At 34.4% G+C, this 25,807-nt stretch overlaps 1 protein-coding gene across 10 annotated transcripts in view; it reads left to right on the forward strand.

Moving 5' to 3' along the window:
- The window catches only part of Rim (Rab3 interacting molecule), a 516,869-nt gene that overhangs the window by 281,812 nt on the left and 209,250 nt on the right, over positions 1-25,807 (forward strand). For 7 of the 10 annotated variants that reach the window (XM_081769756.1, XM_081769757.1, XM_081769750.1 and 4 more), the window contains exon 4: positions 24,158-24,687. The exons of 1 other annotated variant lie outside the window; for it this stretch is intronic. In XM_081769756.1, coding sequence (XP_081625882.1) covers positions 24,158-24,687 — 530 coding nt within the window. Of the gene's footprint in view, positions 1-23,413; positions 23,488-24,157; positions 24,688-25,807 lie in introns of all 10 variants that reach the window. 2 more of the 10 variants (XM_081769758.1, XM_081769759.1) reach the window with 1 other exon arrangement.

Genomic DNA, 25,807 nt, shown 5'->3' on the forward strand with positions numbered 1-25,807 from the left:
TTTGTCTCCAATCAAGCAATTAATTTGATCCCCTTTTTAAACAGTATATCGCGTCATGCTGAAAATGGATGTTAATCTCAATTTAATCAATCAATTCGATTTAAATTCCACTTTCAACAGCAGATACATTTCCTACAGTATGCTTGTCTCCAATCAAGCAATTAGTTTCCTACTTTAAAGAGTATAGCACGTCATGCTGAAAATGGATGTTAATTCAATCAATCAATTTGATTTGAATCGCACTTTAAAAGGCAGATACATTTCCTATAGCCTCGGTGCTAACTATGGGTGTCTGTCTTCACTCAATGAATTAATTTGATTCTCACTTTAAACAGTATTTGATTCTGTAAATAGTGTTCTCTAAGTACTAAATAATTACACAGATATAGATTGTAATATTATTTGTATTTCTACAGTCCCTACAATAAAAAATGAGGAACACTTTTAAGATCTTTTGCTCTCATTTATTCTTCAATATTCGTTTTCTACTTCCACTTGCTTATTAATTTTCCAATTTCTTCTTCCTTCCCGTTTTTTCGTATAAAAATTTGCGTGACCCGCCCACTGCTTCCACATTCCTTCCATTATATATATATATATATATATATATATATATATATATATATATATATATATATATATATATATATATATATATATATATATATATATATATATATATATATATATATATATATATATATATATATATATATATATATATATATATTCTTGTTCTTTTTCTGTCAGTGTGGTGAGACATCCTTATTCTTTTTCGCGATTTTCTTTTCTTCGTTTTTTTGATTCTACGCCGGTTCTTCTTCTTTTGGGAAAGGCAAATGGTAGTCCGAACGAGCAAAGAGGCCTCTGCCAGCGTGCAATGATTAATGGAATCGCGATGCTGCACTGCAGACTCACAAAAGTGAAGCCGAAGGGCGCGAGACGAGGGTTAGCGGGACTGCGAGAGGCACCGATCCGCGATCAATGGAATACGAACGCCCCCTTCTGCCTCACATAGCTTCTCTCTCTCTCTCTCTCTTTCTCCCCCTCGACCATAACTCCATGTTACACTGTTGCCACGCTGCCTCTGTTTCTTTAATGCATAACAGACTATAGTCGTATTTTCTGAAGTTGACACGCGAAAATGAGGAAATATTCAACCGCAAAAGTCAATAGGCTTCCAGTAATTATTCATTAGTTTCAGGACCTAGTAAACTCCTTATATTATACAGAGTGCTTCAAAGACGAATATCAAACTTTGAAAGGAGGTGAAATCTGAACCACAAATGTAAGTCAAAAATGATTTAATAAACTTGGTTATTTTCGGGATGGGGAGCCACATGATTAGTGGTGGAACATTCAAGTTTTTTTTTTTTTAATCAAATAACACTCATGTTCCGTGTGCACCGGGGTTGTCACTCACTTCGCACTTAATAGAACCATGGATTATCAAATATGTTTTTACCTTCGTAGAGAAGTGATCGAACCATACCAATGGAACTGGAAAATTTATTAATTGTATTCGATATAATGAATGGGAGCAGTTGTGGTTTAGTTGTATTGCACTCACCTCTGGTGCATGGAGTTTCTGCTTCGATCCCACATTGTGCCAAGTGGGCGTTTGGGTAGAGTTTTTATAGTATCTCTTATTACGTCCCAGTTTCTTCATTCCACCATTTCATTTAATATGATTATCATCCTCTTTCTTAGTACATGTGAAAAACACCGAATTCGAAAGAAATCGAAAGTGAATTTAACTAGGAATGTGAGCAACAAACTCAACGTTATTTTTCCAAAACACAAATTTTATTCTACATCTGCGTTTACAAAGTGATTCAGTTCACTTTAAATATAACCATACTTTCTTGTGATATATTTTTCCTTCACTATTCATGTCATGTCTCATCATCCCCTTTAGCATAAAATTTTTGTGGGATGTAAAGCTTAAAAATAAATAAAAAAGAAAATATCGTGAGATAAATTATGTCAATTACATTAACGAAGATTAAATATTTTTATGCGAAGACAAAAACATATTGATACCTCCTTGTATTTGTGAATTGTATTATATTATTTAGTTTTTCGCCAAAAAGCCAATTTTCGCTAAAAACCAATGAAAGTTAAGAGAAATGGAAAGGAAGTGAGCTAAGGCCCTGTTCTGAATGAATGTGTGTTCGTCTGTACTGAGATGTACCATACATAATGATTTAATAATTGGCTACCCTGTTTAGAATATTAAACTATTTACTTCTGGAATATTTGCTATATTTTTCTGACTCTAAGTTCTCTAACACCAGATGTGTCACTTGCTACAAACACACGATATATCCTAGATTGAATAATTAGAACATTAACATTTAATTAGCAGATATGTAGTAGTTTGTTTAATACATTGCAATAGATTATATATTTACATTTTCTTTATATTTACAAACATGCATACACATGGGATTTGAGATTATCCATATGCTTAGAGCATTTTCCTTTGTCTTGTCTCAATTCTTTGTTGTCCTAGGTAGCTTACCCATCACTATCCATGCAGAGTACATATTGAAGTGTTTTGCAGGTAGAGTCAATAACGGACCAGGAATCTAGTCCTTCACCTATTTATTACTTATAAGAATACAAAGTAGTCTTTGTGTTTACAAAGTCCTTATAACAGAACCTCTTTTATGACCAGGGTTGAAGTATATATCGTTTCATACGGGAACCCCTTCGCTCAAAGCAGCCGCCGGGGTGTCTTATAGTGACTCCAAGTTATAGTCCTAGGGAACCTCAGCTTATAGCAGCCTCGTGAGGTATGGTTGTGTTGAGGAATCCTCTTCGCTTCAGAGCAGCCTCCAGGGATGTTAGGATAGGTATAGCCCCTTAGTCCTAAGCGGCCTCCAGAGCTGTAGTGGGTTGGCGATCATTGGTTAACTGATGGCCTCCTTCCTCTGTGGTTCCTCTTTTATGGGCCCTCTTCGGGTGGCTCGTATTCTTTCGGTTCCCTTCGTGTCTTACTGTTCAGTGTATCGTCTGCTTGTTTGTAAACGTTAGCACGTGTCATTCATAAATATGTGCTCATGTTGTGATGTGGGGATTCTTACATCTCCCACACTGGAAAAAAATAATCTGCAAGATTACTGATACACTTGAAAACACTTTATACCGTAAACACTGTCAAAGACAGTGTAAAACACTATAAAATCACTAAAAACACTTGTTTTGAAATATTCACATTAAAATGGTAATAGCACTATACTTCTGTTCCGGTTAAGCAGGATCAAATCGTCATTATCACGTCCTTCAGAGCGGGTAGAAACTGCTATAACTGTATTTAATAAATGTACCTAGTTCACTAATTGTGGGTATTGGTCGACTTTTTGTTCACTAAAATCAGTATTAATGTTAATGTCACATTTTGTATATTCAGTCTGGACTGTGTGATTATCAATTTGAACAGCAGGCGCCGATGAGTTCAGTCTTTCCATTGGTAAGGAGATGTCTAGATGGTTTGTTAAGATTTTGCCTTTATAACGGGACTTATTAAAGACGAGGTACAAATAGGTTATTATTATTATAAAAATTAAGGAGAGAAGAAGAATCGGAATTAGAATCTGGAAAACAAAAGATATTATTATTGGCGTGTTCGTAAGCGTTTATATAAGAAATGTAAAGCTATTCCTATAGGAAGTAAAAGAGAATGATCTATGGAAAAGAGTGGTGCAAGTGTCATTCAGAGAAATGATTTGATAAATTGTTATGTTCTCGTTGGAGAAGAGCATGAAGAGACGTTACAGTTTGTTGAATATTTTGTAAGTTAAAAAAAGTATTATAGTTGGCAGGAAGTGTGCGATATTCTAGTGTAAAATTAGTCGAATGTCTGGTGGGTAGGTTGAGGGTTTCTGATTCGATGTATTCATAATCTTCATATGGAAAGAAGTAAGTTACAGAATGGTCCATTTCATCTGCAACAACTACGGGTGATTTCTTTGCCGAGCTATCCGTACTAATTTCTTGTTGTTAGTAGAAGCCCATTTAGAGTGTATAAGTAAAAATTCTTCTGTTTTTGATAGTGCTTGTTTAATGTGGCAATTAGCTGTTATGTTACGGAAGATAAGGTTGTACAAACAATCCGTTTTCTGAGATCTTGCCTAGGTTTGAAACTTACATATTTCTATCATGTGATGTTTTTGGCAGAATGAAACGTCAAGTTCAAAAATTCAAAAAGTAAAGGATTTTTTTTTTTTTAATCGGACGAGCCTTTTGGGCTATACACTCTTTATTCTCCCAATGTTAAATGAAAATGCAAGTTGCCATTTACTTGGATCCTCAACATAAGTGAGTGAAATTACTATCTGTTATGCTGACGTGTCGATGGCCAGCCCCCATTTCAAACGTGCCCCTTTTCACCATACCCTTACAAAATTTGTTCACTTTCTGTCCCATCCTTCCCTCCCCCAGCCCAAGGTAGATGGCAATGTTGCATTTTTATTTAACATTGGGTGCATAAAGTGTGTACAGCCCAAATTGCTCACTCGATTTAAAAATTTCCTTCATTTTAGATTGAAAACATTATATTTGCAGACGGTTTCCTCTCTTACATTTTATTGTAACTCTGATAATAACAGTTACCGTATGCCAGGGGACTTTTGAGACACCCTATATATATATATGTAAGCACTTTCTCTTCTAACATTGTCATATCATAATATTAGACAAAATGACATTCTATTTAGTTTTATCTAAATGAGAAAACAAGTTAACCTAGAGAGTAATTACCGTGATAAATCATGTTCTGTGAACCTAATTTCACTGTATGACTGTCTCACTTCAGCCTCATGTCCCTTAAAGTTGTTGTTGCACGCGAGTTTATTTTAAAATTTAACAAGAAACAAAGTTCTCTGGTTTTCTCGCTGTAGCTCCCCAAACTACAACTCATTTTCTACTCACCATCAACTTCACTTTTCCTACGTGTTAAGAATATATAACAACGATTAATCACATAATGTAATGCATGGTTTCCTATAAATTACATATGAAACATTGCTTTATCATCTTTGTGTATTTTAAGAAGTGGAACACTATTTTACCTTCTTTGTGTATCTTAAAGAGTGAAACACTGTTTTATCTTCGTATATCTTAAGGAGTGGGACATTATTTTTCCTTCTTTGTGTATCTTAAGGAGTGTAACACTGTTTTACCTTCTTTGTGTATCTTAAAGAGTGGGACATTGTTTTACCTTCTTTGTGTATCTTAAGGAGTGGAACATTGTTTTTCCTTCTTTATGTATCTTAAGGAGTGGGACACTGTTTTGCCTTCTTTATGTATCTTAAGAAGTGGAACATTGTTTTACCTTCTTCATGTATCTTAAGGAGTGGGACATTGTTTTACCTTCTTTGTATATCTTAAGGAGTGTAACACTGTTTTACCTTCTTTGTGTATCTTAAGAAGTGAAACATTGTTTTACCTTCTATGTGTATCTTAATTAGTGGAACTTTGTTTTACCTTCTTTATGTGTCTTAAGGAGTGGGACATTGTTTTACCTTCTTTATGTATCTTAAGGAGTGGGACATTGTTTTACCTTCTTTGTATATCTTAAGGAGTGAAACATTGTATTACCTTCTTTGTGTATCTCTTTAAACTAGTTATACTATGTATTATAGAATCGAGCTATTATTTTTTTTAAAAAAAGGAAGGTTTTCATCACTTACTTTTGACTAATGTTGATCACGAGACGAAATGAGATGACAAATAAGTTTTTATCGCCTCGTCTCTGTTCTCGAAACACTTTTCCTCGTCTTGTCTCGAAATTTTGTCTCATTTCGTAAATTTGTGTACAAAATTTAGGCCCTGACTTTTTTCCTTAATTTCACGTAGAAGTTATCAGAATTCTTCCACGTCACGAGAGGTCCAGGAAGGGTGTGATATAACAACATTTGAACATGTTTATTATTGGAGTATATTGTGTAATGACCTCCATAACTTTAAACATTGATAAATACTCTTCATTGTGTTCGTACAAGCATTTTATTTACTTATTACTTATTATACTATCAACAGTGAGATCTAAAACTTAGGTGAACTAGTGTTGCCCACGGATGACAAGAAGTTTCTCGTCTCAAAAACGAAAAGGGAATTGTCTCATTTTCTCGACTCAAAAACAAGAAGAGAATTGTCTTATTTTCTCGTCTCGTCTCAGATTTTAAAAAACGTACTTCTCATCTCGTGGGAAACAGTATAAAGAAAACACACGAAGTGTTTCGTGGAAACAGAAATTTTTAACTAAAGTAAACCTAAAATGTATGTTCTTAAAGACAAATGTAAAGGTACTTTTTCGGTACGAATTCGATACTATACAACACGATTCGTTGAGAAGTCCCATAGAATGCACACGATATATTTAATGAAAATCGAATATTTGTTTTTCAGGAAGTTGCTGTTAAGCATTCTTTATAAGATTCATGTTCAGATATTGTAAATAATTCTTATAATGTAAAAGAAACTAGCGTTAATTTTTCCATGTACTTAAGCGTACCGTACACACTTTATGTCTCTTTTTCCATATGCTTAAGCGTACCGTACAAACTTTATGTATCTTTTCCCATGTACTTAAGCATATCGTGTAAACTTTATGTTTCTTTTCCCATGTACTTAAGCGTACCGTACAAACTTCGTGTATCTTTTTCCATGTACTTAAGTGTACCGTACAAACTTTATGTCTCTTTTTCCATATACTTAAGCGTATCCTACAACTTTGTCTCTTTTCCTATGTATTCAACCGTACCTTTTCCTCACAAATTTGATAATTGGACTTAATTTACTTGTGGTCAGAACGTCCCATATGTCTTTGTTAGTCACTAATATTATTGAAGAATTCCTTCGCTAAAAGAATAGTGTATTATTATCGTTAATATTCAAATTCCGCTAATTTCCTCGTTCAACAATCCTGTTACAAAACAGGGTGTACTTCTGACACCCACTCTACTTCCAGCATAAACATAACAAGTCTGAAATCTATTTGTTACGTACGTACTTCATATTTCATCTTTTATCACGATGTCTACCCTAACCTATTTTCTATTTCTGGCAATAGATAATTGTTAGGATATATATATATATATATATATATATATATATATATATATATATATATATATATATATATATATCACCGAAGTAGACTACTCAAGCGGTTTTCTTTCTCTATCCTTTTCGTTTGATGCAATATATGCGTGTATTGGACCAGTCGTTGTGTTTTCCCCTTCTGTTGATTTTTATCTTTCGCCTGTTTCTTTCCTCTTTTACTTCCACGCTATCACGCAGAGCTTGCACTAAAAAAAAAACAATAGCTTTAACGGTTTTTAACATTTTCAGAGCAACTACAGGCAAAAATGTATAATCAAGTAGGGTGTACGTGCGTTCTATTTGCTACTATTTTTGTTAGTTGTACTGCTTAGGAAACTCAAAGGTTCAGTGCAGCAGAAACAAACTTCCTTCGTTTGACCTAATCTTCGTTTCACCTAACTAATAATAAAGGTAACCAAGAAAGTTATGACACTTTTCACTCACCATCTTCGAACCGATATGTCACCTACTACGTACCTGGAAGATCAAAAATAGTCCCCATCAGCATCGACGATCTTCTGCCAACGTTCCGGAAGGCTATAGATTCCATCGCGGTAGAACTTGATGGGCCGTGAAGCGAAGAAAGTATCAAGTGCATTTTGCACCTCTACTAAGGATTTCAACTCGTGTCCTCTGACGTGATTGTCCAAGGATAATCGGACGGTGCAATGCCCGAGAAGTATGGCGGATGCAATAGTGTTTCCCATCCAAGGCGTAGAATGAAGTCTCGGGACATCCTAGCAATGTGGGGCTTAGTGTTGTCCTGTAACAGGAAGACTCCTTTGCGATTCAGAAGTGCTGGCTCAAGAGTTTTTAGTTTTTCTTGAACATGGTTCATTTGCTGATAGTACACAGTTGCATTGATAATCTGACCAGCTAGTAGTAGTTCCCGATGCACGATGCCTCGAGCAGTCCACCAAACACACAGGAGAACCTTCTAATTCAGTACTGGTTTCAGCTGTTTTTGGAACCAATGCTAACCAATGATGACTGCGTCTTGGAGCTTCGTACAGGATCCACTTCTCATCACATGTCAACACTTTCTCCAGAAATGTTTCCTTCCTCGGACGAGACAGCAAAGAAACACAGGTGGGAGAAGGCGTGTTGCCTTCTGGCCTGAAGTCAAATCATATGAAACCCATCGACCCAACTTGTGCTTCCCAAGTTGATGGAGGTGATGCAGAATGCAGAATAAGATTTATGTCCGCCATTTTAGGCAAAATAAGTTTCTTTGTTTTGCCTAATCGTCCCTAACATGGTGGAGTATAAAAGATTGCAAAAATGGGGGGAAATCATAATGATCTTGAGTCTTTTGAAGCTAAACTTTTCACTGAGCTTCTAGCCAATCACAATGTAAAAATACACGAAACAAGTTGACCAACAAAGTGCAGGAATGACATCTCAAGTGAGACATACGATTCTCCAAGTATCATACAAACGAGCAGACATGTAGTCAACAAACGTAACATATGCAAGTGAATGCCGTGAGGATTCTTGACTATCATAAGGCTCAGGCTTAAAAATAATGAAAATGAGTTTATATCTCTGTATTCACCTAGAAGGTTAGACAGACCGCGATGGCTCATTGGTAGTAAAGCGCTAACTTCTCTCGCATGGGGTCTCTAGTTCGATTCCAGCTTGTGCCAAATGTATTTTGTGTTGAACAAACATCGTGTACATGAGTTCCCTCACGCTTCTCCTATTTCCTCCCACTATTATCACCCATCTTATCATCGCCGCCTCCCTTAGCCTTAAAGCATAATCCTGAGACGTTAAACTAAAAAATATTTAGACTAGTGAGATGTTTAATTTACATGTGTACTTTAAATACATAATTAATTATATGTCAGTTTCCCCAATTCTTTGCAATGTAAGCAGTCATCTGTTGTAATTTCCCTCCAGTTTTATTTCCGTGATTTATTTATTGTCTGCCATTTTAGGCGAAGCGAGAATTAGGTAAAACAGGAATCCTTATTTCACCTAAAATTGCGGATACAAATCTTAAAATTTAACTGTCGGTGTTAATTTGTTAGGCGAAACGATGGAATACGAGCAAAAACAGCAGATTTTTATACTGTGTCAAGCTGATTTAGTTAGGAAAGCTTTACCCACCTCCCGTAATATATTCTTTTTCATCTGGAAATGTTCAATCTCTTTCATCAATATCAATACATATTTTTTTCACACATTTCTCTCGAGGCTTTATGGGGTTAGTGCACTGGTCTTTGGTGCAGGAGACCCGGGTTTCATTATCCGTAGGAATTTATATGGTTCAATTCCCACGTTATATTGTAGATCCATGATAAAACTCGAACTGACCAAAGCAGTGTATATATTTTAAAATTATATATTTGTGTTACAGTTTCGGCTATGTAACATAGCCTTCCTCACACACATTATGAGAGAACTATCCAATTTTTACAGCTTATATATAATCTGAATGCAAGACACGCTCACTTTCTCTTTACAACACGTAAACTTTTAATTGGCTCTAAAAAGTAAAATTTTAATTAGTGTAGTCACTTTCTCTTTTTGCGCACCTGTTAAAAATAACTTTTAATTAGGTGTTTGTCACTTACACTTTCTATTTGCTATGCTCATCTGCTATTCTTCATAGTATACCTGCTTCAACAGCTCGTGTTGATCCTTATAATTCTTTCTTTCTATTTTGTCTATCATCTATTTTGTCTAATAGAAAGAAAGAATTAAAAGGATCAACACGAGCTGTTGAAGCAGGTATACTATGAAGAATAGCAGATGGGAATAGCGAATAGAAAGTGTAAGTGACAAGCACCTAATTAAAAGTTTCATAACAGGTGCACAAAAAGGGAGAGTGACTACGCTAATAAAAAAAAACTTTTTTGAGCCAATTAAAAATTTACGTTTTGTAAAGAGAAAGTGGGCGTGTCTTGCATTCAGATTGTATATAAGCTGTCAAAATTGGATATTTCTCTCATAATGTGTCTGAGGAAGGCTATGTTACATAGCAGAAACTGTAACACAAATATATAATCTTAAAATATATACACTGCTTTGGTCAGTTGGAGTTTTATTAGCAATATTGAATTTTCCAAAGTTGCAATGAATAATTTACAAGTTGTAGATCCATGTCTCATATAGCCTCGGTGCTGAAATGAACGCTGAACTCCAACTCAACCAACCAATCCTTTCTCTCTTTTTCCTTCTACTTCCTAGCATGTTTCTTAAAATACAATTTATTTTCAAACTGCTTCTTTGTGGTTCAATGATAGTCAATGTGAAGTCTAAGCTTGTTTGCAAGCCAGACTTTTGAATTCAGTTGACATGGAGCTCAATATTTGAGCATGGGTACATGTGAACACGAGCGCAGCGAACCAATTTCTTGTTGAACGAGCGCTTACACTTTAATAGAAATTATTTACTAAACCACATTCGCACACTTATAGTACCAACAACTGCATATAGGTTAGACCTGTAAAGTTTGATTGAGATCTCACTGACCCTGTGTACGATTGTTGGGGTGATCTTATCTTGTTCATTCTCCACTTTATTTCCGAGCGAGTGTGAACACTTTGATAGAGATATTTGTTATAATTGACTGTATATTTGAATTCTGTGACTTGTAACTTTTCATTCGTTGAATAATTGAATTGTTAGATAATCGAGGGCTGTTAGCATTTAGTGCATATTTAAACTGTAGGCTTAGTAGCTTTGCATTCAATGAAGGATTGAATTGTTTATATAATCAGGAGCTATTAGAATTGATTGCAAATTTAAACTGTATTATTTGCAGCTTTTCATTCGTTAAAGGATTGAATTGTTTACATAATCAGGAGCTGTAAGAGTTGAGTGCAGATTTGAATTGTGTTATTTGCAGCTTTGCATTCGTTGAAGGATTAGGTTGTTTAGATGATGAAGACTGTGAGCATTGAATGTATGTTTGAACTGTGTGATCTATAGTTTTGCATTCGTTAAAGGATTGAATTGTTTAATCAGGAGCTGTTAGAATTTAGTTCAGATTTTAACTGTGTTATTTGCAGCTTTGAATTTGTTGAAGGATTGAATTGTTTACATAATCAGGAGCTGTTAGAATTGATTGTAAATTTGAACTGTATTATTTGCAGCTTTTCGTACGTTAAAGGATTGAATTGTTTACATAATTAGGAGCTGTAAGAGTTGAGTGCAGATTTCAATTGTGTTATTTGCAGTTTTGCATTCGTTGAAGGATTAGGTTGTTTAGATGATGAGGACTGTGAGGATTGAATGTATGTTTGAACTATGTGATCTATAGTTTTGCATTAGTTAAAGGATTGAATTATTTAATCAGGAGCTGTTAGAATTTAGTTCAGATTTTAACTGTGTTATTTGCAGCTTTGAATTCGTTGAAGGATTGAATTGTTTAGATAATCAGGAGCTGTTACTGTAAATTTGAACTGTGTGATTTGCAGCTTTTCGTTCGTTGAAGGATTGAATTGTTTAGATAATGGGGGGTACTAGTATTGAGTGTATATTTGAACTATAGGCTTAGTAACTTCGCATTCGTTGAAGGGTTGGATTGTTTAGATAATCAGAAGCTGTTAGAATTGAGTGCAGATTTGAACTATGGGTTTGTAACGTTACATATGTTAAAGGATTGGATTCTTTATGGAATCAAAACTTAACTAATAAGCTAAGAAATTACTAGATCCAATGCGCTTCCCATAATTTATTTTGTACCAAACATATCCTTCGTTAGTTTTATTTCGTAATTTAAAACGAAGTGTTATTTTCGTTATGTTATAATAATTTATAGTGAATAAAATTTAAAAATTGATGAATATTTTCTTATATCACCATGTTAATATTCGAAGGGTTATTTCTTTGATGTGAATACAGTTATTCTTAAGAGAGATCTTTCAAATGATATACATAGTTCTTCAGAACAACAAATAAAATGTAGGTTATAGAACCCACGGTACAAAACAGGGGACACTCGTTAAGTTACATGCATCTAGTTAGTATTAGCATAAAGTTACATTGAATTTTATTTGTCATTGTAAAGAAGTTACAAATTTAATAAATACAAAAATTATGAATTGAAATAATTTAAAGCAGCCTGTCTTGGAAGACCTCCATGTACTGATATTCTTGTATATTGTTTTCTTACATAATTGAATGAAAGGTTTATTTACAGAATAATTGAAGGTTAGAACAAGCTGTAGACCATTCTGACAACTTAGACTCTGGTTGTCAATTAGCTTGAACTTATGCTCAAATACAGATTATAACGTCGATTCTGACGAATCTGTGGCTATTGACGTTCCTGGCCGTTTTGACCTTTTATTTATCTTTGGCCATTTTATATATTTTTATTTTGGCCTTTCACCTGTATGAGTTTCTTGTTTGTATTTGTATTTTTGACTTTCATTTTTCTGATTTCACTTCCTTGAAAGTGAATTTACTTGTTTATAGAAACTTAACCTGTTCCTTTTTATTTTCAGTAACAAAAATTTTAACATACATAGATGTATTTTTTGAGAATTAAATTACAGTGTTTTGCATAGTTAATTGCTTTTATCTTTTTTAAAAGAAGTGCAGACATAATTTTGTTTTACGATTTATAAAACAAGAAGTAATGTAGAATATTTGTACCTGTTTTATTGTGTTATTCAATGTGCTGTCAGTAATCAACATACACAATTTATAAACTGTATGATTAATTAACAAACATTGAGGTAACCTGCAGTTTTCATGTTGGGGAAGCGATGTCCATTCTTACAACTCAACAAAAATCGATTTGTTATTCATCATTTATTACAATATTACATTTAATCTCTAAGTGATAAAGAGAATAATTGTTTTTTTTTCTCTCTCTCTCTCTCTCATATGACAAAGCTATCGATTTTATCTCGTGATAGTGACCTTCCCTAACAGAACATGAAACAAACGCTCGTCAAATAATTAACGCACTTTTCTGATCAAGATTTTAAAATCTTAATAGGTCCCATCACGGCGAAATTAAAATACCGCTAATTTTACAGTAATTATGTGATATCTTCAAACAGATAAAAGATGATCGAAAAGTGGAACAACAGTTCGCTAGACAATATTATTTTACATGAGATACCGTTATCACGACTCACTTATCTGCTTTCGATTTCCAGCCATTCAGAAAATCGGCATTTATTTTCTTGTTTCTAAATGACTGCAAACGGAAGGCTACTAAGTGACTCGTGATAACGGTACCTCATGCAAAATAATATTGTATAGCGCACTCTTGTTCCACATTTCGATTATCTTTTATCTATTGGAAGATATAATATAATTACTTTAAAATTAGCAGTATTTTAATTTCGCAGTAATTAGGCCTCTTAAGGTAGGTGTGTGATTTATGCGAGGAAACGATTTTACATAGGTTTATTTTTACAGTCAAAACAAAATGTGACATTCAGTGAGAAAATTATAATTATATGGCTGAAACTTACAGTGATCGCTTTTCCATCATTGCTTCCTTTCTCACAATTATAGTTTTCCTCTGAATCATCCACATTTTCCTTCGTCATCTGACCTCCACAGCATTGCAAATTTCAGTCCTAAAGAAAAGTTCGTATGAATTGAACGTTAATCCATCGTGTTTATTCCCTCATTATATCCAGGAGCACATCTGTTCAATCGACAAGCGTCTTACCTGTTCAGTTTCTGTCAAAGTGTTTCATTCAGCGATCCATTTGCATAGAACTCTCTCATGTTGTATTTAAATGGCTTGTTGACGGAAACATCTCAAGGTTGAAATATCAAAGGGGATCACAGCCAGATCTTCCTTCATCTGAGATAGTAATTCTCAGGATTAATCTATTCTTGACCTTTCATTCACCAATTCCAAGAATCCTTCAAACAGAATTGTACTAACAAATCATCAAACTTATCTTGAAAAATATTGTTAAAATTTTGTTTTCTAAAAATATTGCTTAAACATTCAGGCATATGAATTACGCGATGGTGTGAATTTCGAGAGTGAATACGGTATATCGCTGCTATTTGGAACTAAATTCTAAACATTTTCATGTATAAATAAACATATTCAACTGTGTCAGCTGCTCAAAGGAGTAATTTCTGGAGCATAAAAACAAAGAAGAGATTTAAAGCTTTATTTTAGATTGATGTTTAAGCTCCAAATCAGACATGTGCGAGTTGAAACAGTGGATAGGCCAATCACAGAGAAGTTACCGGTGTCGAGAGCCCTACGAGACAGTGTGTATCATTTTCACAAGAAGTGAATTTTTCTCATATTCGACAGGGGAACTCGTCCATAATGCACTAACATCACACATAACGGTAATGAAAATATTTATTTACTTAAGAAAATAAGCAAAATAATCTGTATACTTACCATTTTAGTGGAAATCGTGAACTAGTCACTCAATGTTCGGTGGTACATTGGATGTTCCAACGGAGAATATTTTCAAAGTGGATATGAGTTATCTAAGAAATAATTTGAAATCAGTTTAAGACAGGGTTTCTCAACCTGTGGTACATGCGACTTATAATTAATATCCTTTATGGCACCCCTGTAAAAAAAGGTTGAGAACCCCTGGTTTAAGATATTACATAATTAATACATTTTCAATAACAGGTCAGGCGGGCCGGATGAAATGGTTCAGTGGGCCGAGATTGGCCCTGGGACCGGTTGTTGCACATGGCTGCTCTAAATAGAACCGAGATTCATTCGCATATTTCATTATCATCCGTCATTGTTACAAAACATTACTTTATTACAAAATATTACTTATAACAAAACTTAGTAATATAGGTGACTTGGACGTAGCTCTGTACCTGATTATATTAAACCTCAATTAAGTTTAAGGAAGAAAGAACGGAGTATGTTTAGTACAAGGGGTCCAGAAGCACGTAAAAAACAGAAAATTTACAGGAGAAATGAATGATGCAAGTACTTAGACGTAATAGAACGTAACTAAATCTAACCTAACCTAACCGAAAGTAACCTAAGCTAACCTGAACTAACCTGAACCAACCTAATATTAGTAGAAATAAGCGAAATTCTATCATTCTTTGGAAAAGTATGCTGTATCCATACACTAATATAACGTAAACCAACCTAACATAAACTAACCGAACCTAACCTAAACTTACCTAAATTAACATAACCTACCCTAAACTAACCTAATTTGAACAGAAATTACCAAAATTGTAACATTTTTTAAAGAAAAGAGCTGGACCCCTTCTGCTAAATATAGGCTGAAAGAACTACTAAATAATTTGTAATACATGGATATTTATTTATTTTAAGGAAGTTTGCCATACGTCTTTTAAGTTTCTTACGACATTTGTTTACCTTCAAAGAACACTTTTTTTTCTTTTTTAATTGCACTTGCTCTTTTCTGTTTTCCCCTTTCCTTTATCTTGATTTCCATTTTTAGTTCTTCGCAGACAACAGCGCGGTCCATTTTTCTTTTGTTTACGTTTATAATGTAAGTAGAACAACAGCATAGTTGTTAGTTAGTTAGTAGGAGCACCCATCATGTAACGTTGCAATATGCTGTTATTTTTAGACGCATTTGAAGGCTGTTGACCTCATAAAACGAAACGAATGGTATAAAGATAGTCTGGTTTCGCGCGTTTTGACTGAGGGGGAAGGGGGGAGTTTCATGGAGGACAGTGGTGGGAGAGAGAGAGAGAGAGTCTGATTGCAGATAAAGGGCTTATGAGGTCACGTTCGTTGATCAATACCCCAATATGCAATGCAACGCTTGCCAGAAGAGAAACTGCTTTTGGGTACCTCCTTTTTTTTTTTTTTTTTTCGCGCTCTACACTGTGTCTATGCGTGCAGAACAAGAAGACATATGCACGCTTCGCTTACCGATTTACATCGCTCTATAAATGTTTATTTAAAAAAAAAAGTAGAAATATTTTTAAAAAAGATAAAGAAAAGAATACTTTTGCATCTAAGAGTCGAACGCGTAAAGCAACTGAAAAGCATAATTGCTTTAAAAACAATCATAAGCAAAAGCGTTGATCCAACCGTTACAAGCGTTAGTATGGTTAGTTGCTAAACACTGGAGTTGACACATTTAGCAGCGAGAAATCCTAAGTTTCATCACCATACCAATAAATAAATAAATAAATAAATAAACCTGGTCAATGTTTCGTTAAGGGGATCCAGTGTCTTTGACACCACTTTTATCTATTGATTTTCGTTTGATTATATAATATAACGTTATATTAGTTTCTCTTAGGTTAGGTTCGGTTCGGTTCAGTTAGGTTAGCTTAAGGGGGTCCAGTGTAGTTTTGGACCCCCTTAACGGAACATGGACCATAAATCTTTTCAGTTTAACGTCCCACGATTATACCCTTTAAGCTAAGGGAAATTGATGTTTAAGGCGCGTGAGTGATGATGAAAATATCGGTAGAATGAGAATGTGGGAGGAAACGGGAGTACCCAAGGAAACCCACGGACACGTTGTCCACCAAAATGCTTGGCCGGGAATCGAATCACTGACCCACAGACCAGAGGTAAGCGCTCTATCACTGAACCACCGTATACCCTATTACCGTACCGAAGATTCATGAAGAATAAAATATTTTCATTGGAATCTTTGTATTCTGTGCCAGACTTACTTATTCTAGATTGATATGAATAGGGACTTCCGTCATAATTTGTTTCTGGTGACTTTGTAAGAAATATGCTTCATACAGAACTTACGATACAATGGATCAGGGACGTACGGAAAGGCAGTTTCGAATTTTACCCCCTTCCTTCCTTGAATAAGATATTACGGAAAATGATCATTTATCATACGAAGATATGTATACAAAAAAAAAAAAACGCCCCTTTGGTTAAAATCCTTGATTATATTTGTGTCGAAAATTTGGCATGCAATTTTCTTATGGGATGCAACTCCGTGGGTGCCCATTGTTTGCTGAAGTGAACACGGAGGTACCTTTTTTATTTAAAAAAAAAAACACCATTTGGCAATGAGTCTTTCTTTTTCCGCCAGCTATTTCTGTTGCATACATACTTTATTATTATCAAATTCCGTGAAGTACGGAGCGGTTGAGAATCAATTCCCTATTTAAAATCGATTGAAGCCAGTGTATATATATATCACTGTATCTCCACAAAATATATTTCCACGATATTTACAATGATATACAGTGGTAGATTTTAAGTTCCGATCTTTGCTTGCATCTTGACACTGCATGAGATAACTCAGTTAACCTTCTGTCATAATGTCTGGTATGAGTGCAGAGATCGTGGCAATGGATGCGAAGACCATGAGAAACTGCCTTTCCAAACTTAAACGAGTACAGGATCTGTTTCAGATACTCGCAGAAATAGATTTTACTTGATAACCCGGTTGGGATATCTTTTTTCGGTTAAAGTTATTGTTCTTTTTCAGCACCTTCGCTATATAAGAGTTATGAATACAGTTCAAGCTGGAATCCGAAATATTGTAATGTGACCAAATACTCTCCCATCAGCAATCGAACCCGGGACTATGTATACCACCGGTTGGAAGAAGATTTGTAGGTGATGAAGGAATTGTTTACTGAAGTTTCATTTGAAGAAAATTCTTGGGAGCGACATTATTGTCAGGAATCGTAGTCGGAAGACTGTAACCGTTAGTTGAAACGTCGGGAAGATACCGGTATCTTTTTTTTTCTGATACCTATCGACAGACGGACGGAGATATCCATTCTGTAAAGCTTGCATTAGGTACACTCATGTCCAAAATTATTGTCGCATGTCTATAAATATGTTGTTGTAGGAATATAATTTGATAACGAATTCGCCCGGTATTTCTTATAATGTTAGTATGTGTATAATCGGCAAAGAGATATACGTGACAAATTTCATGTCAAAAGAGCAGTAAATAAGAACAATAAAACGAAAATAAGCCTTTCTTGTCCATTTAGCAACATTTTTGTTTTACTAATTTAATTTTCGTATTTATAATTCTTTTCCTATGAAATTTACCACAAATATACATTTCCCGATTATACACATAGTATCAGTATTAAAAGTACCCTGCAAAATCATTATCAAATTATATTCTTAAAAGAAGACAATTATAGATATGCGACAATCATTTTGGACATGAGTGTACCTTAATGTCCGAGGGTTTCTCTGGATATCCGTTTCCCAGTGACTCATTCTACCAACATTTCCATAAACATTCAATTTCACTTGTCGGAAACAAAATCATTTTCGTAGTTTTTACTTCTCTTTCATCTACTAATTATGGTTTATTGCGTTTGAAAGGTTGGAAGATACTATTAGTGGAAATAAATAAATTTCAAATTATCTGAGATTATACATTCAGTTAAAGAATTATTGGCACGACACACGTACACACACACACACACACACACACACACACATATATATATATATATATATATATATATATATATATACTGTAGATCAGGGCCGGCTCTACCATAAATGCAACACGTGTATTTGCATGGGACAGCAAGTTAGCAAGTTTCGAGGGGCGCCGGCGCCAAAATATCTGTCATATTAAAAGATAAATATAGGTCTATTTCTTGTTGGGAACAGGCTTCATGATGATGGTAGTTAAATTTACCAAGCTGGCCTTCTATTTGAATACTGCATTCATAAATCATGTTTGGGTCACATGGACGGTGCTAAAGCAAATGGTCAAACAAATCCTAGCATGAATTGCTTGATTGTTGTCAAATACAAGATCTCAATTCTCGAACAATAGCGATCACCTGTTCCATTTATTCAGTTATCACAGTTTTGATATGAAAACTAGTTTTGTCTTTGTCACAACAAACAAGTTCCTTATCATGAAAGGTGGAAACGAGTTTTTTAAATTCTTTTAATCTATATTATAAAATTGAAAGTGACTACAGGACTCTTAATCTCTTGAACCACCCGACCGATCTTGATCAAATTTTCAATGTAGATGAGGTTCGGAACTGGGATGATTTTTGTCATTTCACTTTGACAGAGCAACGTAGGGGAGGGTATGGAGGGGGAGATATACAAAAATCAATAAATATAAAAATAAAAGTGACTTTGTTCGTGAATTAATAACTTTTGAACCACCCGGTCGATCTCAATCAAATTTTCAACAATATGAAATTAAAACCTGGGAAGTTTCCTGTCATTTCATTTTGGCAGTAGATCTTAGAGGAGGAGGAGAGGAGGAGGAGAAATATATATATATATATATATATATATATATATATATATATATATATATATATATATATATATATATATATATGAAAATGAATAAAACTTAATAACTCTTGAACCACCCGACCGATCTCGATCAAACTTTCAACATAGATAAAGTTTTGGCCTGGGATTTTTCCTTCATTTCACTTTTACAGTGCAACGAAGGCGAGAGGGAGGGGGAGATATATGTAAAAAAAAAGTAAAAATAAAAGATATCTTTGTGACTTCATCACGTTTAAACCACCCGACCGATCTTAACCAAATTTTCAACATAGATGAGGTTCAGATATGAAGTGGTTTTTGTCATATCACTTTAACTGTAGAACTTAGAGGTGGCGGAAAGGAGGGGAGAAATCTATAAAAATAAATGGAACTTAATAACTTTTGAGCCACCAGACCTATCTTGATCAAACTTTCAACATAGATAAGGTGCAGGCCTGGCATGTTTTTCTTATTTCACTTTTACGGTGCAACCTAGGAAAGTGGAGGGGGAGATTTTTTTTTTTTTTTTTTTTGCTATGTGAGTATGTTTTTACTGTTCAGTATAATAAGTGATTCATTTTCTATTTTGGCTTAGGGGTTCTTTTGTTCCAACTGTGGAAGGAAATAAGTGTCTGTTCGAACAGTCCTTCCTTTAAGTCTACATTCCACATGTGAGCATTTTTTTATTAAAGAAATATCAAAACTTATATTTTCCAATTGCGTATACTCTGCTTCTTTAATTAACAATTTCATTGTATTCACTCTGCAGTAATCGTTGATTCTCTGTGACTGTGAAAGCTTCCCTTTTATTTATTTATTTCTTCAGACGTAAGCTCTTTTTTGTTGATTTTGATGTCGATGACCGACCGACTGACCTCGATCTGACGTTTTGTTCTTCAGTTATGGCCAGTTTCTTTATCGTGCAGTACCTCCAAACTGATGCGTTTGTGCATCAATGTTTCTTTTTTTTTATGTTTTCATGTTAGGATTCATTACCCAAACTGCCGGTATTGCTTCCGAATACACATAGACGAACTGTAAATTCACCATGCGTATGAGCCTTATATGTAAAAAGAATATGCGTAATTAATATTTCATAATGTTATTTATGAACAATATAACTAGACTCTGCTGCAAGAGTATCCATTACTTCCCTGGTCTGTGATATTCATTTGTTCCTCGAAAAGAAATGCCTACTTCTAACTAATTCAATATTTCTCTTGTACAATAATTCCCTGAGTATGATCTTGATATATATATATATAGTACATTTCAACCATTTCCGGTTTCGGTAGAGTGCTGTGGGTTGTGAAAATATATTCCCTTCAGATATTGAATTGATTGCATAAAACGGTTTGTCACTATTTATTACCGTTTATGTTCTATAGCAATAAATGTAAAACCCGGAAATGGTTAATTTGAATCACTTTCGGTTTGAATAGAGTGTTAATGGAAGAGATAGAACCTATTCTTGGGATGCCGAATCGATTACAAGAAACTGCATCTCGATATATCTTACCATTTTTGCTCTGATACCTGAATGGACGGTCGGACATAGCTGTTCTGTAAGACTTCCGACACTTATGCATAGCATAATTTCGAAGTCTAACAATTCTTAAAATTAGCACAAACTGTCAAACGTTCTTCAAATAGCTCACGAATATTTGAGGGAAAAGAACGTATGCAATTTGAACAAAGTATCATGTACCTACATACGTAACATCTTAACACCTCACTGGAGCAAGAATCTATTGAGCAGTTTCATCCCTGGGATATATATATATATACCATTGGATGATATTTAAAGTTAAATAGTCTACACCTGGATTAGAGATGATTAAAGAAATAAGATAGAGAAATTATCGTCATATTTATGTTCTAACTGCTATACAATATCTTGTACAGATTAAGAATACGGAGTCAAATTCGTACATTTAAGCTCACATTTCTTTCTTGAAATTCTATTCTAGTGCTACCTTCGTGTTTTTTTCTTTCTTTTTTTTAAGCATGCCCACACACCCCACATTCAATGCAGGGCAAAATCGGAGGGCTCGCGCAGCAGCGCGTCGATGTGTCCGTAGAAGTGGGCGCGTTATTGACAGTAGGTGTGCAAGTAAAGAAAGAAACGCGAAAAAAACTCATAAATTTGTGTTAAGCAGTCACTAACACTAGATGGCTTTTTACTTGCAATTACATAGAATGAACATAGTTTGCAATTACATAGAATTACAAACTTTTCAGGACTGTTTCTATGTTCACAAATGACTTACATCTTCTCCGTCTATATGAGTAAGATCCTTGGGGGCCACGGTGACTCAGTGGTAGAACATTCATCTCTGGTGCGTGGGGTCCCTCGCTCGATCCCAGCCACGCCAAAGACACTTCGTGGTGGGCAAACACTATGTGCGTGGGTTTTCTCGATGTTCTCCCATTTCCTCCCACTTTATTCATTCCACCATTTCATTAATTTCTCATCAGCACTATCTCCTTTAGCGTAGCCCGCATAAACAGTAAAATTGAAAGATTTCGTTTCATTTTTTTCATGAATAAGATCCTTAACATTGATCTTGCTTTGTGAACTAACAAATTTTACCTATCGATTTTCAAAACGACCCAGTATTCTTAATTTACACCAAGTATCTGCATGTTTCTACACCTCCATAACCCTAAAATTGAAGGATTTTGTTGCTAGGCTTTTTTTCTTGATTTTTTTTCATTGTTTATATCGGGGTCTCTAAACAAAGCAAAGAAACTTACAGTCCGGCTCAAACCTCCTGACGTTTAGGGCGTGTCCTCCTTTTCACAATATCCAATGAAAGTTGAGCGACGTTGTCTAATAGCTTCGTTCCTGGATTAGGAGAAATCAATTTCAAAGTTACGTCCTTATGGTATATGTCACTATAGCGTTAATAAATTTGAAAGAACAAATTTATTTTTTTCGATATCTTAATTTCTCACGTTAATGTTTCACGTTGCACGAAAGGAATGAAATCCGACAACGTCGCACCTGCACATAATTGACTTTCGATACACGTCAAGAAATTTGAGCCGGATTTTAGGAACTTAGTAGTAATTTAAAATGGTTTTCGTACCTGCACATAATTGTACAAAACATTATTACAAAAAATGTCATTCTTTTTGTTTTGTTTACCGTAATCAATACCAGCATTGCAAAATCTTAATGTATTTAGGCAAAATCTTAGCATAAAAAAGAATTTTCACAACATATTTCATTGCATACATTGTGCTGATTGTTCAGTAGTTCTTTTGAATTACTGTAGAGTGTTCAAACCATACATTATGTTGATGATGGGGTGAACTGAAAAAAAAAAAAAAAAAAATTGACGAGAATTTGGGAAAGGAGTATTTTCTTTATGTGAATAAACGTTCCCTCTGAACCCTACTTAATGAATTATCGTTTGCTGTTGAGTATGGTATCAGTAATACACACAGCTTTGTTAGACTAAATTATTTGCTGATACGGTCATATAACCAGTAGCAAACAGAACAGTTTTCTCAGTAAATTCTAATTATTTATTTTTAAATGGTTTCATTAGGAACTTTTTTTTTTAAAAGGAACATGTCCACGACAGTTGGTACAGTATTTTTATATATACATATTTAACGTCTTAATTATTGTAAATATAGCGTACCACAGGGGACAATCTTGGGACCATGTATACCTAAAGGACTTAATCATTTCTTTCTTTTTTTATCCTAAAAATTGGGAAAAAATACACACAAAAATTCAATCGCCTATGAAAAACGTTCCACTAAAGTAGAATCATGTATGTAAAAGAAAGAAAAGGAAAAACCAGACTAATTTGCAATAATACTTTTCAAAAAAAAAAAAAAAAAAAAAACAGAAGATTAAATGTTTCACAAAATAACTATCATCCTTGATATTCATTTAGTTATTAAAATTTCTTGTTTTTGTTAGTTCTTCTGGTGACATGGTTGTTACATTAACTTAAAAAAAAAAAAAAAGACAGTATAGACGATCAACCAATAAGCACTCCAAATTACGTCACTTTTGGTTGACATATGAACACACACAGAACAAAACACAAAGTAAGAGAAGTTGTTGCTCCCAAATTTTTCATCAATTATTGTTGCTTGTGTTTTCTCTTCTAGGGGAGCCAGAGAACTTGGGCGAGCGCTTGAAAAGACAGGAAATACTCGAGTCAAAGATAAAGAAATTTTTAGCGGTGAGAAATCAAGTTCTGATTCCAGATGATATATATATGTATATAAATAAATATATACATATATATAAATATATATATATAGTTGCAGTCATGCTCTTTTGCATGTATCTTTTAGGAGGGAAGGATATCTTCGTCTGCCTCCTCGTGTGTCCGCTAGAACCATCTCCTGCTGAGCTTTGTGAAATAGCATCTGTGTTGTTCATTTTTTGAACGATATACATATATATATTTATAACTATACATACTCGTATCATTACCCCTTGTAGTCCTCCTCTCAATGTCCAGTGCTCATGTTGTACAAAGATACTGGTAATGTATTTATTCCTAGGTTTCTGTCATTATGGATGTCTTTAACAATACCATGTTAACTAATTGAATGTTTTTTATTATTATTATTATTATTATTGTTATTATTATTATTATTATGATTATATACATACATAATATTTTCTCTTTCAAATTGGCTTTCAGCTTCCTGTTAAACTAACATTTTGTTAACATCCTGATTACTGTTATTGTTATTATTATTACTATAATCTACGTTGCATACATGATTATTATTTTTTTCACTCAGTTTGGGATGGTTCTTTTGTTGATTTTTTCATTGTTGTGCATTGTTGTAGCCATGTTGAACCAGTCTTATGTCCTGTTTTATTATTGACTCCACTAGGGAAAGTAGAAAACTTGCGACATCGTCATAATCAACACTCGAACCACCATCATCGCAACTCTCATAGGGAGAGACACTACCATAGGTATAGTCGAACTTCAAGGGACGAAACGAGAGATAGACCTAATGAACGGGGAAGCAAGGAACTAGAGAAATTTCCACGTGATCTGAACGAATATCGTGATCGTTACTTTGCCTTTCGTGATCGTATTGGAAAGGAATATTCAGAACTGTGGGAAGAAACAAGTGATGCCAGGTCAAGTGATAATAGACATTTTACCGAGAGAAGAAAGAAAACAGTGCGCTTTGATTCGGAGGACTGGGTGGAAGACGCTAATTCTTTACGAGAGACTGAAGGGGAGTGGATGACCCTAGGAAACATCACGAGTGCTGCTGGTACAGGGAGTGGTGCTGGCCGGTGGGATGTGGATCGACAGGGGTCTCAGGACTCACAAACCAAGGACTCGGGCATTGACACAAGTAGCACTTTTACATCCAGCGAAGACTCAAACCGAGGAGAGTGTCCGAAGGTACCTTCACATACCTAACAGCCCACATCCGTTAGAATAGAATTCTTTTAAGTGAAGGAACTATGCAAGTGCTTTTCTTTCAAGGATTTTTGTTTCAAGGGAGGGGCCATTTAAGTTTGTGTTATCTTCCTTTCAAAACAAAACAAACAAGAAAAATAAGTAACTTTTTTTCACATAAATAAATTTGCTTGTAAAAATGTGATTCTGTCTTGCATTGAAAATCCTCTGAAGGTGTCTACAGTGTGAGTAGAGCAACTTTTTTTGTTGTGTGTTACCATAACTAAATTATTTTTTTTCTGTACTATTTCATTTTTTCCCCTCAAGAAACATGTTACTTGAATGGTCTCCCCCTGTTACCTAATAGAGTGAATCATAAGTTTTTTTGTTTTATTTTAGTTGAGCTCACGGAAATATTAATCATGATAACAAAACTAGTAAATAGTAAAATCTAAAGTTCTTTTTTTTTTAAAAAAAAAATCTAAACTTATTAAGTAAGGTAATTTATCAGATGCTCCAAATAATTTTTCCAGTAGTTTATTAGTGAGAAAAATCTTAAAGTAAATTGCATCTATCTTAGAACGCACTCGGATACAGTATCGGAAAACCCTACCGGTAACACTATAATATTAATATGTATATTGCACTTACTTTAGGGCGTGAACTCGAATATAGTATTATAAAACAATCCTACCGGTAACACTTCGTAATATTAACTTATACATCGCATCTATCTTTGAGCGCATTTGGATATAGTATCATGAAATAATTCTGCTGGTAACACTTTTTAATATTATCTTATACATCGCATCTACCTTCCAGTATATTCGGATACAGTGTCATGAAAAAATTCTGCCGGTAACACTCTGTATTATTAACTTTCTATATTTCGACCACTGTCTATGTATGATCTTCTTCATGAATCCATGGTGAAAATCAAAACAGAAAGTGTAGGGATATAAACTGAAAATTAAGGAGTATGGACTGAATCATTATCCTGATCAGCGACTATTTGTGTTTATCTTCTATTCTTAAGCCATCTTAAGAATTCTTTATTTATTATTGTATGGAAAAATACTTGATCAGAGTATATATTTCACAGGGATATAATTATTGTTTGTTT

The sequence above is a fragment of the Thermobia domestica genome, chromosome 8, assembly GCF_964235325.1.
Source record: "Thermobia domestica chromosome 8, izTheDome1.hap1.1, whole genome shotgun sequence".
In the NCBI taxonomy this organism is placed as follows: domain Eukaryota; kingdom Metazoa; phylum Arthropoda; class Insecta; order Zygentoma; family Lepismatidae; genus Thermobia; species Thermobia domestica.